The following is a 15,403-nucleotide window of genomic DNA, read 5'->3' on the forward strand; positions in this document are numbered from 1 at the left end:
AATGAAAAATTCAGTTTCAGCATTCTTAAATATGATAATAGGCAATATAAATTAGACCATTAACATTTTGGCTTTATAAACATTATATATTTATGTCACAAAAGCAACTGTTTGAGAATGATTTGGAGATGCCGGTGTTGGAAACTCTGTTATCTCACTTTTTAGATTAGAATCAATCTAAACATTACGGCATAGACAGAGAACACAGGAGGCTAACACCTTCAACATATTGTCTAGCTAACACCAATTGTTACAGCTAACCTGTGAATGCAACCTTTAAAAATGGTTTTGTGATTTACACGTGAAAGAAGTGAAACTATCATGGTATTTGAACAGATGAAAGACTCAATAGACAATCAAGGTATTTTTCAATGTATGTATGATTTCAGTTACATCACACTAAACTTTTGCTATACATTTTGTGCCTTACAATTGTGTCCTCTACAACCACCTGATGAAGGAGCGTCGCTCCGAAAGCTAGTGTGCTTCCAATTAAACCTGCTGGACTATAACCTGGTGTTGTGTGATTTTTAACTGTTTGAGAAGTTCATCTCAAATTTTATGTTAGTTAACAGAAAAGTAGCTGAAAACCGTAAGGCATAGTTTCCTTAGTGCTACTGCTTGATAATGACAATGATCAATGTGTTAATGAGGAAATAAATAATCATTAACCAAGTCAAATATATCTCCTTCCCCCCCCCCCATTTTACCATCACACAAAAGTACAAGCTACATTTGTAGCTTCTGCAGATTTATTTCAGAACAGGATAGAACTATGCCCATGGCTGCATCTCATGACAATTTAATAGTTCAGCTCAATTAAACCTAAGGCAATACTTGTGTGTAACCAGGGCAATCAATATCATTAAAATTGGTGTCAGCAATGATCATATCTAATATTTGTTAAGGAACAAGAGATGATTTGGTGGTGTTAATCAAGAGAAGTGTGTAATAGAAAGATCTGGTTGCCAAACAAAAACAAAATACCGTGCAAAGGTCAATGCTTTTCAAGGAGTAACTAGTCAGGGTGAGGGGTCAAGTACACACTGAGGTCAGTAGTGTTGTGGAAGTGCCAAAGGATGTTGTAGGTTACACAGGGACATAGATAAGACGCAGAGCTGGGCTGAGAGGTGGTAAATGGCGTTTAATGCAGAAAAGTGTGAGGTGATTCACTTTGGAAGGAGTAACAGGAATTCAGAGTACAGGGTGAATGTTAAGATTCTTGGTAGTATCGATGAACAGAGAGATCTGTGTGTCCATATACAAACATCCCTGAAAGTTGCCACCCAGGTTGATAGAGTTGTTAAGAAGGCATACGGTGTGTTGGCTCTCATTTTATTAGTTGAAGGATTGAGTTTCAAAGCCATGAGGTCATGCTGCAGTTGCCCAAGACCCTGGTGCGGCCGCACTTGGGAGTATTGCATACAGTTCTGGTTGCCATATTGTAGGAAGGATGTGGAAGCTTTGGAAAGGGTTCAGAGGAGATTTACTAGGATGTTGCCTGGTATGGAGGGAAGGTCTGACGAGGAAAGGCTGAGGGAATTGAGTTTGTTTTCATCAGAGAGAAGAAGGTTGAGAGGTGACTTAGTTGAGACATATAAGATAATCAGAGGGTTAGATAGGGTGGACACCGTTTTCCTCAGAAGGTGATGGCTAGCATGTGGGGACATAGCTTTAATTGAGGCATGGTACTTACAGATGTCAGAAGTAGTTTCTTTACTCAGAGAGTAGTAGGGGCATGGAACGGCTGGCCTGCAACAGCAGTAGACTCGCTAACTTTAAGGAGAAAGTGAGGTCTGCAGATGCTGGAGATCAGAGCTGAAAATGTGTTGCTGGAAAAGCGCAGCAGGTCAGGCAGCATCCAGGGAACAGGAGAATCGACGTTTCGGGCATAAAGAAGGGCTTATGCCCGAAACGTCGATTCTCTCGCTAACTTTAAGGGCATTTAAATGATCATTGGATAGACATATGGATGAAAATGGAATCGTGTAGATTAAATGGGCTTCAGATTGGTTTCACAGGTTGGTGCAACATCAAGGGCCGAGGGGCCTGTACTGCACGGTAATGTTCTATGTTCTACGTGCACACCTTGAACAATGTTCAAAAACTATAAAATGAAAAAAAAATCAAGTGCTTGTCACAAATGCAGGGAAATAAATTTGCATTTGTATATGTGAGCTACAATACAGCCTACTTGGATTTTTGAAAAACAATTTGTGTGGATTTGCAAAAAAACAAGCACTCCTTTTATCTGATATTTGGACATGATGTTATAAAGCTACAATGATATAATTTTGACCTCTAAGAGGTTGTACACACTCTTAGAGGGATATACCAGTCTAAAACCAACATGTTGGAGAAGAAACAAAACTATGTTGGGTGATTTCTGTACTGAGATTAAACTCTAAAGCATTGTGAAGACATTTTAAATGTGAAGAAATTATTGTACACCTAGAAACAATGTGAAACAGCAGTATATTACAACTTTCCACTGCATGGTCACCAATGATTCTCTTTAAAATTCCAGTTTGAGTCTTTTCCCCACACCGGATAGAAGAGAAGGATTAAAATGAAAGAACAAATCATCAAGCCACTTTTAAAACATTGGTGTTAACCAAGGAAGAGGAACATATTCCCATTTTATCCAATCAATCATGAAGATTTGTCAAAACAGGGAACTGCGTAAGGCTAACACCACATTTCACCATTTAGTGAACCTTCTTTCACCTCTCAGGTTTTTTTTCTATCCGCTAAGTCATGAAACTGATATTTTGTCTTTTGAAATATACCAGATTTTAATCTAAAAGTTGTTTGACAAAGTTACAAAGGGAGTAAGAACATGGAGATGGCAAACAACTATGTTATAAATTAATACACAGAAGCACTTGAGGTATCTGCTATCTACAATTGAAATGATTGGAAATGAAGCTTGCTATGTGGGATGAATAGGATAGTTAGTCATTTTTACACTGAGACTCTAATCTTTCATTATGAAATAGATTTAATAATAGGAGTGTACCAAAGTTTTCAAATTAGTTAAACTTGATGGTAACGAATTGAAAAAAAGTAGAAATTTAAAAACTACAGAGATACAAAGTGAATGAAGAAAACACAGTTTCATGAGTCAAAGTGTAAGACTGAACTCCGAAAATAAGAATGTCAGTTTGTACTACATTCTAAATGAGTTAGCTCTGAAGAATAGATAAACAAATTGATTTTGAGATCCAGACACATGTCATTACAAGTTAACTCATGTGCAAATAATCAAAAAGACTACTTGGATCACAACATGTTTAGAATACAAATGCCACAGTATTATTGCCATTACAGAGCACGCATCTGGAATACTACATTCAACTTTGAGTACCATATATTAGGAAAGGTCTTTAAATAGAGTTTCAAAGTAATCAGAATTCAGTTCCTCTGTATAAATAATGAAGAATATGGAAAAGGAATGTTGAAAATAACTCTTCTCGCTGATAGTGGAATTTGGAGTAAGCAAATTCAGGTCAGATAAGTAATTCAGGTCAGAGAAGTAATTCAGACAAAGAATTAAACAAATTTGAAAAACCATTCTTCCAAGGAAACATCCTTACAAAATCAACTAAGATATTTAAAAGGGAATTTTATGAGAAATGAGGATATTAAGGGATATTGAAAGAAAGTCAGAGCTTTTGATTATAAAAATAGAGCTTGAATGACGAGCTAAGTAGCGAAGCAGTCTCAAGGGGCTGACTGACCTATGTGTGTTTCTGAGAGATCAAATTATCTAGTCAGACATAGCAATTTAAAAAGCTTTGTCTGATGGCTAGGGTTGAGATGGTTGAAGAGTAGCACATTCAGAGGAAGTATGGGGTTTAATAACAGCTATGTACAATGTGATTCAAAGCCTTCTATTTTTTATGATTAACTGCATATACAAGCTTCATTGAACCCTGGTCCTAGTTAACTATATTTTATCACTTCAGCATATCTTACCTTTAAGCAAGCATCCTGTTTGGAGAAATCTTCAAAGACCTTTACTTGGAGCTCAGAGGAGTGGAGCAGAGCCTCCACATCACACACAGCTTGGTGAAGCTGGCGTATCTCGACCAGGTAGGTGGAAGGCACATAAGAGGGTTCTGGTAACATCCCTTCAGTCAGCACAGTTACAATGCTCTCTTCCTTAATACTTTGCTAGTGTGAAAATATAACATGATATTTAACAACTAACAAACAAACAAACAAATAATCACTAGCTGAAATAACAAACTGCATTACTGAGGTTGACAAAACATCAACATCCTGAAAAATTATTTCAAACAACATAACTGATCACACGGTTAGTAAATATGGCACTTTAGCTTCTGAAAATAGTCCTTCAAAGATTGTTTTATCATAAGCTTACCCACAGTGCAAATGCAAATTTCTTGGAAGTTTTCAAATCAGTTTCCGTAATCATAGAGTTGAAAACATAGAATCAGGTTTGAGGACGTTAAACACAAAGCACTTAAACAGATACAGCATTATTCTCCTGTCGCCAAAGTTACTTCAAGAATATTCCTGCTGAATACAAAATCCCCTTTTCCAAGGTACATGATGAGTTATGTGGAGTCAAACTAATCAGTGTTTACCCCCTCCATTAAGCAGGGCAGTTAAAATCATTTGAAAGTCATTCAAAGCCTGTGCCACATGGTTTTTGTTTGCAACATCAAAATTTACCCACTCTCAGCAAACACCCAAGTAATACTAGTTCGTGTTAATAGAATTTCACAAACAACTAAACAGGCTCCGTAATAAAGTGTCAATGTGTATCACTAATGATGTCGCTGAGCATAAATCGTTGTTTTAACTTGATAGATAATAAATATACAAATTGAGATCACTCAAAACATTTTAAACAATTAGCCAATCCTTGCTTCTTCCCCACTTGCAACCATAAGTTTTATAGAGCTGTTAATGAACAGAGTGGGGAATTACTCAAAGATTGGACATTAACAAACATCTTACAATTTAAAAGTATGAAATTTTCAGGCCATGCAAGTGATGACAATAGATGTTTAGCTCCACCGATATAACATATTTTTACAATTAAGCCAATTAGTATATCGGTTAACTTCAAAAAACTTATTCAAATAACAAAGAAAAGAGATGAACAGAGAAATGAATTAGGATTGTAATGAAGCAGCATGGAGTTCAATGAGAAATATGTCAAAATAGATTTTAAAAATACCATGAAGCCTCGGGGGTCTTCAAGATGGAAGATGATGTGATGCAGCATTCTGAGCATGTTCCTGTATGTGTGAAACAGGTACAGCTGCAAGCATCTTTTGAGTTCAACAGTGAACATAGCAGTCATATTTTTAACAGCTCCAAAGAAAATAAATAGTATGTAAAATAAGGCTCAATACCATGCAACTTTTTCCTTCAAATCCTAATGAAGCTTTGAGAACAACAAATTTTAAGTAGAATACATTAAGCATAAATTAACAGCATAGAATAACATTAAGTGTTTCCTGTCAAGAAAATAACCTGAAGCTGCTTGTTTTCTGCAGTTAAAACATCATGCCAAAACTTTCCAAATAATGTGTGAATATTATGTTAATTTCATCAGGATAGTTTTCTCAAATCTGATATTGAATTCTAAAAATGAAATGATTGGCTCAATGAGTTCATACTTTAGCTCAGCAATGATTGAGGCAAAACAAGTCAAATGATTGAAGTGTTACGTATTTAGGGAAATCAGAGACTAATAATGCAAACCGTGACTTCACATTTATACCAGGACAAGAACTCACCAATGGCTCAAAGATCGATGTGCTATTTGACACTTTATATAGATCACATCCATAGTAATTTGCTATGTTTCATAGAATTGTATAGTTAGTTCTGTTATTAAATTGTTAAGCTAAAGCACTGGAATTGTTTACAGTAAATATTTGTTTGATCATGTTAAAACTCAACAACAGAAAAATATATAATGTTTCAATGTTAAACTGGAGATTTATACTGATTTCCTTATAATTTGTAATTTGTGAATGAGTCAACATAAAAGATAAAGGAGCATAAATGTGTCAGTATGATGCGGAACGTTTAACTGAGTTCTCCAACAGACTCATGTGCAATTGATTCTATCAGGAGCAGGGATGGAAATTGAGAGAAGAAAAATGAGCAAAGCTGAAAATCTGAAGAACATAGAAAAACTTGAAGGGTAAAGAACCAATCAGCTCGAGGAACATTGTGACAATAGTATGGCTTTAAGAGATGTATGTTCTCCCAGCTTTTTGTTTGAAGAGAGGTTTTAAGACAGAGTTTCAAATCTGTCCATTTTATCTGTCCAATAAAGCAAACAGCTGGTGAGGCTTCGGGTTTTGTTTTAAATAAGAGTTAGAACAATAGAAGCAGCCTGATGGGTGGGGTCAAGATTCCACATAGCCAGGATTTTGAGTTTTAGTTTCTCAGTAGCAGTTGCTGGAGCTTTGAAGTTCAGTTTGGAAGCTACAGTCCATCTCGCTCTGCTGCTCACACTTTCAAAGCTTGCTCTTGATGTTTTCCCCCCTGGATGGAAGAATTGCCTGTGACAAAAGTGGTTTTACTGAATTTTCTTTTTGCCAACGGTATGTTTATGGGATGTTACTATATTGAAAAAGTTAATTAGTAGTAGTATATGTATCTATTATTTTGTTCAGCATTTTGATGGAGTTACAGTTAAACCAACACTTTGTTTTCTTTCTGTTTTGTCTATATCTTAACTGTAGTGTAAAAATGAAGTGTGTTTTCCTTAATGTTGAATAGTTTGACCAATCAAGTTGTACCTGGAACACCACACCTGGCAGTTACCTTTAAAGTAAGAAAAAGAGTCGAGATGATCTTCTGAATATTTTGAGGGAGTTTGATCTGGTCAAAAACAGCTTGTTTCTTTCACAACTTATTAAATGGCTACATTTCAAGCAATCTATTCTAAAATCTTCAGATTCTTTTTCAAATCCCCATTTAAGTAAGATTTATTAACATCCTGAATCTTTGCAGTTACTTCAATCCTTTTTCACTGAAAGCATTAGCAGAAGCTATCACAAAGCGGTCAAAACATTTATGTCTGCAAATGTGGTTTTCACAGCTCAGCTAATAGTAAAAAAATCAAGATAATATGAAAAAAGTATCAGCGTTTCCCCCCTTTCCCTGTACTACTAATTATAAAAAAGATACAGCTATTAAGCACCAAATTTCTTTCTAGACAAGTGTTAATCTGATTTCTCTTAAAAATGATCAAATCTGTTTTGAAGAAGCTCTTTTAACTGAAAGATCAATGCAGTAAAATTTCCATCATTTGGCTCCTCACCAACCGGCATCTCCAATAATCCTCTGTGGGCATCATGTTTGCTTTATAAAACATAGATTTTGTTAATCTGAAAAATAACAAGCTGAATATTCAAACTATTTTTCCCTCACTATTTACAGTGAAAAGAATTAAAGGTGGAGAGGGTCTAAGCCAAGTTGTAGTACATGTCAATATATTGTTTTTGTTTGTTTCTGACAATAACATGAACTATGTTCAGTGAACAGGCACCATTTGATCCTAGTGTTGTTAGATTACACACGTTTTACAATATACCTTGTCTTTTCAAACGCTGTGTATTGTCAGTATTTCCTTTGTTATTGTCACCTTATAGTGCGAAAAGATAATTAATCATTGAACAAATTAGATCATTTTGGACAAATATAGTTTGACATCTAGTCATGTATAAGTTTCGTTTTAATGAAAATAAGCGTTGATCTCAAAAACAAAGAACTTCTCTAAAGACTCAGCAGGAGTTTGTGCTTGGAGTAGGTGAACAGTAAAAACCAAAATTTGTTCAGATAGAGTCATAGAGATGTACAGCATGGAAACAGACCCTTCGGTCCAAACCATCCATGTCGGCCAGGTATCCCTACCCAATCTAGTCCCACCTGCCAGCACCCGGCCCATATCCCTCCAAACCCTTCATATTCATATACCCATCCAAATCTATTCTTCAAATATACCAAATAAATTGATTTTTGTTTGGCAAGTTACAGGGCACCACAAAATACATTAATGCTTTAAGAGGGAATAACTACAGGGTGGAAATGTGCAGCTTAGAAAGGGAAAATGATCCAAGAGTTTCTCCTTCCAATCATTATCAACGCCTCTACTGAAAATGCATTTGCTTGGATATTAAATGAGGAGGTTTGGGCTCAGCTCTTATGTCCTGCTGATAAATAGCCTTCGAATATTCACAAGTGAAGCTGCTACATAAATGATGGCCACTTAGTCCAGATAGCAAAAGCTTTCCCTGGAACTGCGCTCTGACCAGATAAATGCTCCTGGCAGGAGTAGAAGGCAGAGGAAGAAAATAAGTATTTCAATAATGACTGCATTGCTAAATTAACATGCATTATGTATTTTATTGATTTACTTATCCTGCTGATATTTAAAGAACTGAAAGAATTCCATTTGGTTTCCTGTTGAAGAATAAAAGTGGACTGAGCTCTGTAGAGGTAATGAAATGAATTTTCCCAGCCCATGGAATTAAGCTTGAAAGTGGTTATGAGTGGGAGGTGGGGGTGGGACGGGGGGTTTGGTGTGGGCATAAATATACAACAATTAGGACAGACCCTGATGCATCTCACTCTCAAGGAGTTTCTCCAGCACTGGAATGACAACTGTGTCAGCTCCTGACCACACTGAGACAGGCAGCTAAACTGAACTGTTAAGGCCTCAAGAAGAAACAAATTACAATCACTACATTTAGAAACTTAAGGGACGATCTCAAAGTCTTCAAGCTATTAACAGGAAAAGAGAGGATAGATAAAAGGTAAACTACTCCCATTAGTAGCTTGAGACTTGAGAACCCAGGGGCTTGGTCTGAGAATTAGGGCCAGACTGTACAAGGGAGATGTTAGGAAGCACTGCTCCACACAAAGGGTGTTAAATGTTTGGAATTCTCCTCCACAAATGGTAGCGGATGCAAGATCAGTTGTTAATTTGAAATCTGAGAAATACATTCTTGAAAAGCAGAGGTGTTAAGGATAAGGAGCAGCCCATATGGACTTAGGCCACTGATCAGCCATGACATCATGGAATGTTAGAGTAGGCTCAAAAGACTAAATGGCTTATTCCTGTTCCTATACTCCCATCTTTTTCTCATTTTGTCGGTTGATCATGCTGCCACCAACTGTGCAGACCACCAGCTCAACTGTGAGGATCCCCCAACAAGGCGGTAAGCAAATTAATGAAATGCTGTAATCAGACTGACACAATGGAAGTTTCCCCTCCAAGCTAATTTACCTCCTTGCTGACGACTTTTTGCTTGATATGGAGGTCAGTCAATAAGTTTCAGGGTCATACAGCACAGAAACAGACCCTTCGATCTAACTGACCCATGCTGAACATAATCCCAAACAAAACTAGTCCCATCTGCTTGCTCCTGGCCCTAATCCCTCCAAACCTTTCCTATTCATGTACTTATCCAGATGTCTTTTAAACGTGGTAATTGTACTCACTTCCTCAGGGAATTCATTCCACACATGAAGGACCCTATGTGAAAAAAAAATGTCCCATGTCTTCTTTTAAATCTCTCTCCTCTCACCTTTAAAATGTGTCACCTAGTCTTGAAATCCCCCATCCTAAGGAAAAGACAACTACCATTAACTCTGCCTGTACCCATCATTATTTTATACACTTCTATTAGGTTGTCTCTCAACTAAAGCTGCCTCATCATTGCTGAGATGATCTCTGGTGGGAAGTGCAAGTTTGGAATTTTCAAGAAAAAATGTATGGGATGTGGGCTTTGCTAATTGGGTCAGCATTTATTGCCCATCCCTAGTTGCCCTTCAATAGGTGATGGTGAGTTACCTTCTTGAACCGCCTGTGTTGTAGGTATGCAAAGAGAATCCATAACCAAAAATATTAGATTCTTTAAAAGTTTTATCCAATCCTAAACTAGTCAAGATGAAGGGATAATCATGGCACTTTATTTGTTGTAATCCAATTAAAAATGCAAAGAAGAGATGGGCAAAGGAGAGGCACAGGTCACATTTGTGTCAAAATCGTAAACAAATCAGTGGAAAAAATCTGATCTGTCATTCTGTATTTGTCCTTTGACCTCCATTCATATATTGTGGCAAACTTTTCACAATAATGAATCAAGATTATGAAACAGCTAACATAAAGCAAATATTTGTTTTCTTCTGAAATTGTATATTTTTCATGAAATTCTGTAAAAAGTCGGTAACGTTCAAATGGTAACCTCTCCCCACCATTCATCCATCCAACTTCCATGACAGCATTTTGTGAAGAGGGTGTTCATTCAAAACATGCTGTTCAATCTCATTGAAAGTCGAGGATCAGAAACTGCACAGCTGTAAAAAGCAGACCAGCATATTGCACTATTATTTTTCAATGTGACGTTTTCCTCAAAACATATTACTTTGTTGGTACATAAATGAACACAGAAGTGATATAATACAGCATTGCAAATGTTCCTTTGAACGAAAAGATTTGCTTTCACTTTATATGGCAACACTTGAACATCAGAATGAATATCACAAGTGGGACAAGTATATTCAATAATTTAAAGAATATTTTCCTCTCCTTTTCAAAATGAAAGAAAACAAATGCCAGTGTCATAAATTAAAGTGATACAATGATGTGATGTAATTTTATTTGTTGTAAAATAAGAACTGCAAGCCTCCAATTCACTTCCATGTAATCAAATTTGGAAATATTCACATATTCACATTGCTGCTTGCAATTGAAATTAGAGTGTTACTCTTGTTTTTTTTTCCACGGTGAAAGCCGAGAAGTTGCTGTTAGCAATCTCAGAATTTGATGCATTGGTAAGATATTTGCCTGCCCATTACTGTAATACAATTGTTTACTTGTTTATCTTAAATCTAGTCCCTTCTCTGTTAAAACATGAGAAAAGAAAATGGTGACACAAACTGATTAATCTTTTATGCATCAACATTCTGAACAGCATTGTGTAAAGAAAACAACTTGTACATTTGACAGTATCCTGTTCTCACTGTTGTAATGTGGCAAGCATGATGGTTAATTTGTGAACAACTAGGTTCCATAAACAGCACTGAGATAATGACCAGATTACAGTGATGCTGATGGAGCGCTTAGGGATGACTTAGAACCTAATTTGATCTATTTATTATTGTATTTTGTTACAAGACACAGCGAATACTGTTGTGCAGTGTCACCATTCTTTGGCTCCATCCTAAAATGCAGAAAAATTCTGTCATAGAATTGTTCATGTGCATCTATTTGTCCTTTTAGGAAAGAGATCTACCAGCCTTACCTGGTCTGACCTTTTTGTGACTCTTGATCCACAACAATTTGGTTGACTCTCATTTGCCCTCTGACGTAGCTTTAAGCCACTCAGTTATATCAAAACTGTTACTAAGTCTAAAGAAAGGAGTGAAACAGGATGTACCACACAACATTGATCTTGGCACCACAGCAACAATGAAAAACTTGGTCCTGAAGATGCCTGAAAGTTCTCTTTATTAACACCTTATGCCACAATTGGGAGAGCTATACAGCACAATAGTCAAGCAACTGGAATCAGATTCAGAGAGAGTGTCTATGTATCAGACACTACTATCATTTTCCACAGGTATGTCCTACTCCACCATCAAGACAGACAAACCCAAGATGACAGCACAGTGGCATACCACCAGTAAGGAATTGCCCTGAGCATCCCCAATATTGATTTTGGAACTCAAAGTCTCATGTATCGAGTCAAACATGGCCAAGAAAACATCCTGCAGATTACTCCCTAAATCCTCACTCAAATAAGCACTGTCTGACAAATCAATAATCCTCCATGTTGAACACAACTTGGTGGAAGCAGAAAGAGTTCCCAAGTACAGAATATATTCTGAGTGGTGGACTTCAATGTTGATCACCAACAGTGGCTTAGTAGCACTAGTACTAAATGAACTGGTCAGCTCAAAAAAGAAACATCTGCCAGAATGTGTCTGTGGCAGGTGGTGGAGGAATCAACAACAGGGAAGAAGCTATTTGACCTCATCCTTATCAATCTTTAACGTGGGTCCGTGATAGTTTCCTATAGCAATATGACCTGGATGAGACAAGGGGACAAGTGATATTGGATCTAATAATGAGCAATAAGTCTGATTTGGTACGATTAATTTAATTAGTGATCCAGTTGTTTGTGAACATTTGTCAAATAGTGATCATAACATGATCAAGTTTCACATAGTGCTTGTAAGAGACAAGCAAATATCAAATACTACAATTTTGTATTAGTAAGGCAGACTTAATGGGATGAAGCAGAGACTGTCCACAGTGAACTGGAAAGCTCTGTCATAGATATAACAATTGAGGAACAATGGACGGTGTTCAAAGAGACATGTAACGCTGTTGAGAAATAATTTGTAGCTATGCTAAGGAAAACCAAGGACAACAAAGAATGGAAGGGGCAGCATAAAATTACAAGAAAAGGCATATGAAAATGGAAAAAAAAATTAATGCACATTCAATGGAATGGGACAAATACAAAGGGACAAAAAATGGCTTGTAAGATTGGCTAAAGAGAATTATGAAAGGAAATATGCAAGGGAAATAAAAGACAACAAGAGATTTTATAGTTACGTGAAGGGAGTACTGTTGGCGCACTGAAGGCGGAGAGTGGGGATATTGTCAATCACCATGGGAAAATGGCAAACAAGCTGAACAATTACTTGGCTTCAGTATTCACAGCAGAACTTCATAGGAGGATACTTTGTCTCAAGTCCCAGGGAAATTAAGAGGTCAGAGACACAGTCGAAATAAAATTAGTGGAAGTAAATCATCAATAACGTGGAAATTAATAGAACTAAAGAATGACATATCCCCAGGACCTAATAGCTTCCATCCATGGGTATTAAAGGAGGTAGGAGAGGACATTGCTAATGCCCTAATCAGAATCTTCCAGAGTTTCCTGGATTTAGGAGTTGTAGCTCTGGATTGTAAATTTACTCACATTACTCCACATTTTAAGAAGGGTGAACAGTTAGCCGTACATCTGTGGTGGGGAAATTGTTGGAGTCTATAATTAAGGGTAATGAAACTGATCACCCTTGAAAACATTCAGTTAATCAGGGAGAGTCAGTGTGGATTCATGATGGGGTAGGTCATGCCTGACTAACCTTATGCATGCTTTTTTTGAAAAGGTAAAAAGGTGGTAGACAGAGGTGCAGTCAATGAATGTGTTTATATGGACTTCGAGAAGACTTTTGATAAACTTTCTTACATGAGACTGCTAGCTAAAGTGGAAGCCCATGGAATTGAGGGCAAATTATTGACGTGAAAAGGGAATTGGTTGAGTGACAGGGAACAGAGGTGGAAAAATGAGTAAGTACCAAAATTGGCAGGATGTGACTAGTGGATATCCCACAGAGATCTATGTTGGCTCCTCAATTACTCACAATATTCATTAATGAGTTGGGTAATGGCATAAAATAACTATTCAAATTTGCTGATAATACAAAATTGGGCGGCATTATAGACAAGAGTTGACGACAGCATAAAATTACTACAGGATATTGATCAATTAGATGAATGGGCAAAACTATAGGAGATGGATTTTAACATAATCAATTGTGAGGTTTTCTATTTCAGACCAAATAAAGGGCAGATCATGCTATTTTTAGAAAGCAACAAAGTTAAATACCATGCATATTTAATGAGATTGGGCGGTTCAGGTGCATTGTTCTTTGCAATGTCACAAACAGGTACAGAAAATAGGCAAGGCAGTTAATGGAATGCTGGCCTCATATCAAAAGGGCTGGATTATAAGAATGTTACACTGAGAGTACTGGGCACTAGGCCTGAGGATGTTTTGGCCCTGAAGAGAGCTCAATGCAGGTACAGAAGGACTTCAGAGTTTAAGTTATGAGGGGGAGATTAGACAAATTAGGCTGTTATTCTCTAGAATTTAGAAGACTAAAGGGTGATCTAATTAAGGTTTTCAGCATATCAACAGGGAAAGATAAGGAAGATAAAGAGAAATTATTTCCACTAGTTGAAGATTCAAAAATAGGTGGCATAATCTAAGAATTAGGGCCAGACCATTCAGGAGACATGTTAGAAAGCATTTCTACATGCAAAGTGTGGCAAAGAATTGGAATTCTCATGAAATGGCAGTCAATGCTAATTCAATTGTTAATTTTTTTTTCCATCAAGGACATCAGGTGATATGGGCCTCAGGCAAGCATATGGAAGTAGCCACAGATCAGCCATGATCTTATTGAATGGTGGAGCAGATGGAAGGGCTGACTGGGTTTTTCCTGTTCCTATGTTCCAGCACAACACACCAGTGGGGTTAAAAAAACAAAGTCAAATTATTTTTAACCAAAGAATGTCTTACTCGGCCAGAAGTACTAAGAGGATGATCCATCTCAGCCTCCTCTGGAGATGCCCAGCATCACGGTTATTAATATTGAACCAATTTGATTCACTCCATATGATATCAATAAATAGCTGAACACACCGGATACTGCAAAGACTACAGCCTGACAACATTTCAATGATAAGCTTCAGTGCAGCTACAACACTGGCTTCCAACAATATGGAAAACTGCCCATGCATATTCTATCCACAAAACGAAGGACAAGTTCAACTCAGTCAGTGTTGATCAACACTGCCAATGAACAAGACTTGCAAAGGAATAAACTGCTTATTGAGCCTCAGTTTGGATTCTGCCAGAGCCCCTGACCTCAATCCAGCCTAGATCAGACCATGGACAAAAAACGCTGCAATTAAGAGAGGAGATGAGAAAGGCGATACTTGACAAGTTATGGCATCAAGGAGCCCTAGCAAAACTGGAGTCAATGGGATTCAAGGAGAAAAGTCTCTGCTGGCTGGAGTCATACCGAGCGCAGTGGAAAATGGTTGAACTTGGAGGTCGACTATTTTAGTCGAAGGACATCGCACAAAGGAGCACCCTTGGCTGCTTCATCAATGATTTTCCTTTTACCATTAGGACAGAATAGAGGAAACTCACTAACAATTGTACAATGTTTAGCACCATTCAGCATTTCTCAGATATTGAAACAGTTTCTGCACAAAGATCTAGACAACGTTTAGAATTAGGCTGATGTGTTAAATAACATTCAGGCCAATTAAGGGTCAGGCAAAGAATTCCTCCAATGTGGAGGAATCTAACCATCTCTCTTTGACTTTTAATGGTTTCACCATCCTGAAATTTAATTCCTTAGTATCAACATCTTAGGAGTTATAATTGAGTAGAAACTTGACCTGAACTAGCCAAATAAATATATGGCTGTAGAGGCAGGCCAAAGTTAGGAATTCTATAGCAAATAATCCATCTCCTATCTCACAATAGCGGTTCACCACCTACAAGTTACAAATTCAGACTGTAATGGAATA

At 37.2% G+C, this 15,403-nt stretch overlaps 1 protein-coding gene across 11 annotated transcripts in view; it reads right to left on the minus strand.

Moving 5' to 3' along the window:
• Positions 1-15,403, minus strand: part of dmd (dystrophin) — a 2,003,576-nt gene that overhangs the window by 887,819 nt on the left and 1,100,354 nt on the right. For all 11 annotated transcript variants that reach the window (XM_087992890.1, XM_087992895.1, XM_087992900.1 and 8 more), the window contains one exon: positions 3,979-4,176. In XM_087992890.1, coding sequence (XP_087849016.1) covers positions 3,979-4,176 — 198 coding nt within the window. The remainder of the gene's footprint in view (positions 1-3,978; positions 4,177-15,403) is intronic.

This window comes from Chiloscyllium plagiosum, unplaced genomic scaffold, assembly GCF_037043375.1.
Source record: "Chiloscyllium plagiosum isolate Xiang-an unplaced genomic scaffold, Cpla_swu_hap1 HiC_scaffold_12, whole genome shotgun sequence".
Lineage (NCBI taxonomy): Eukaryota > Metazoa > Chordata > Chondrichthyes > Orectolobiformes > Hemiscylliidae > Chiloscyllium > Chiloscyllium plagiosum.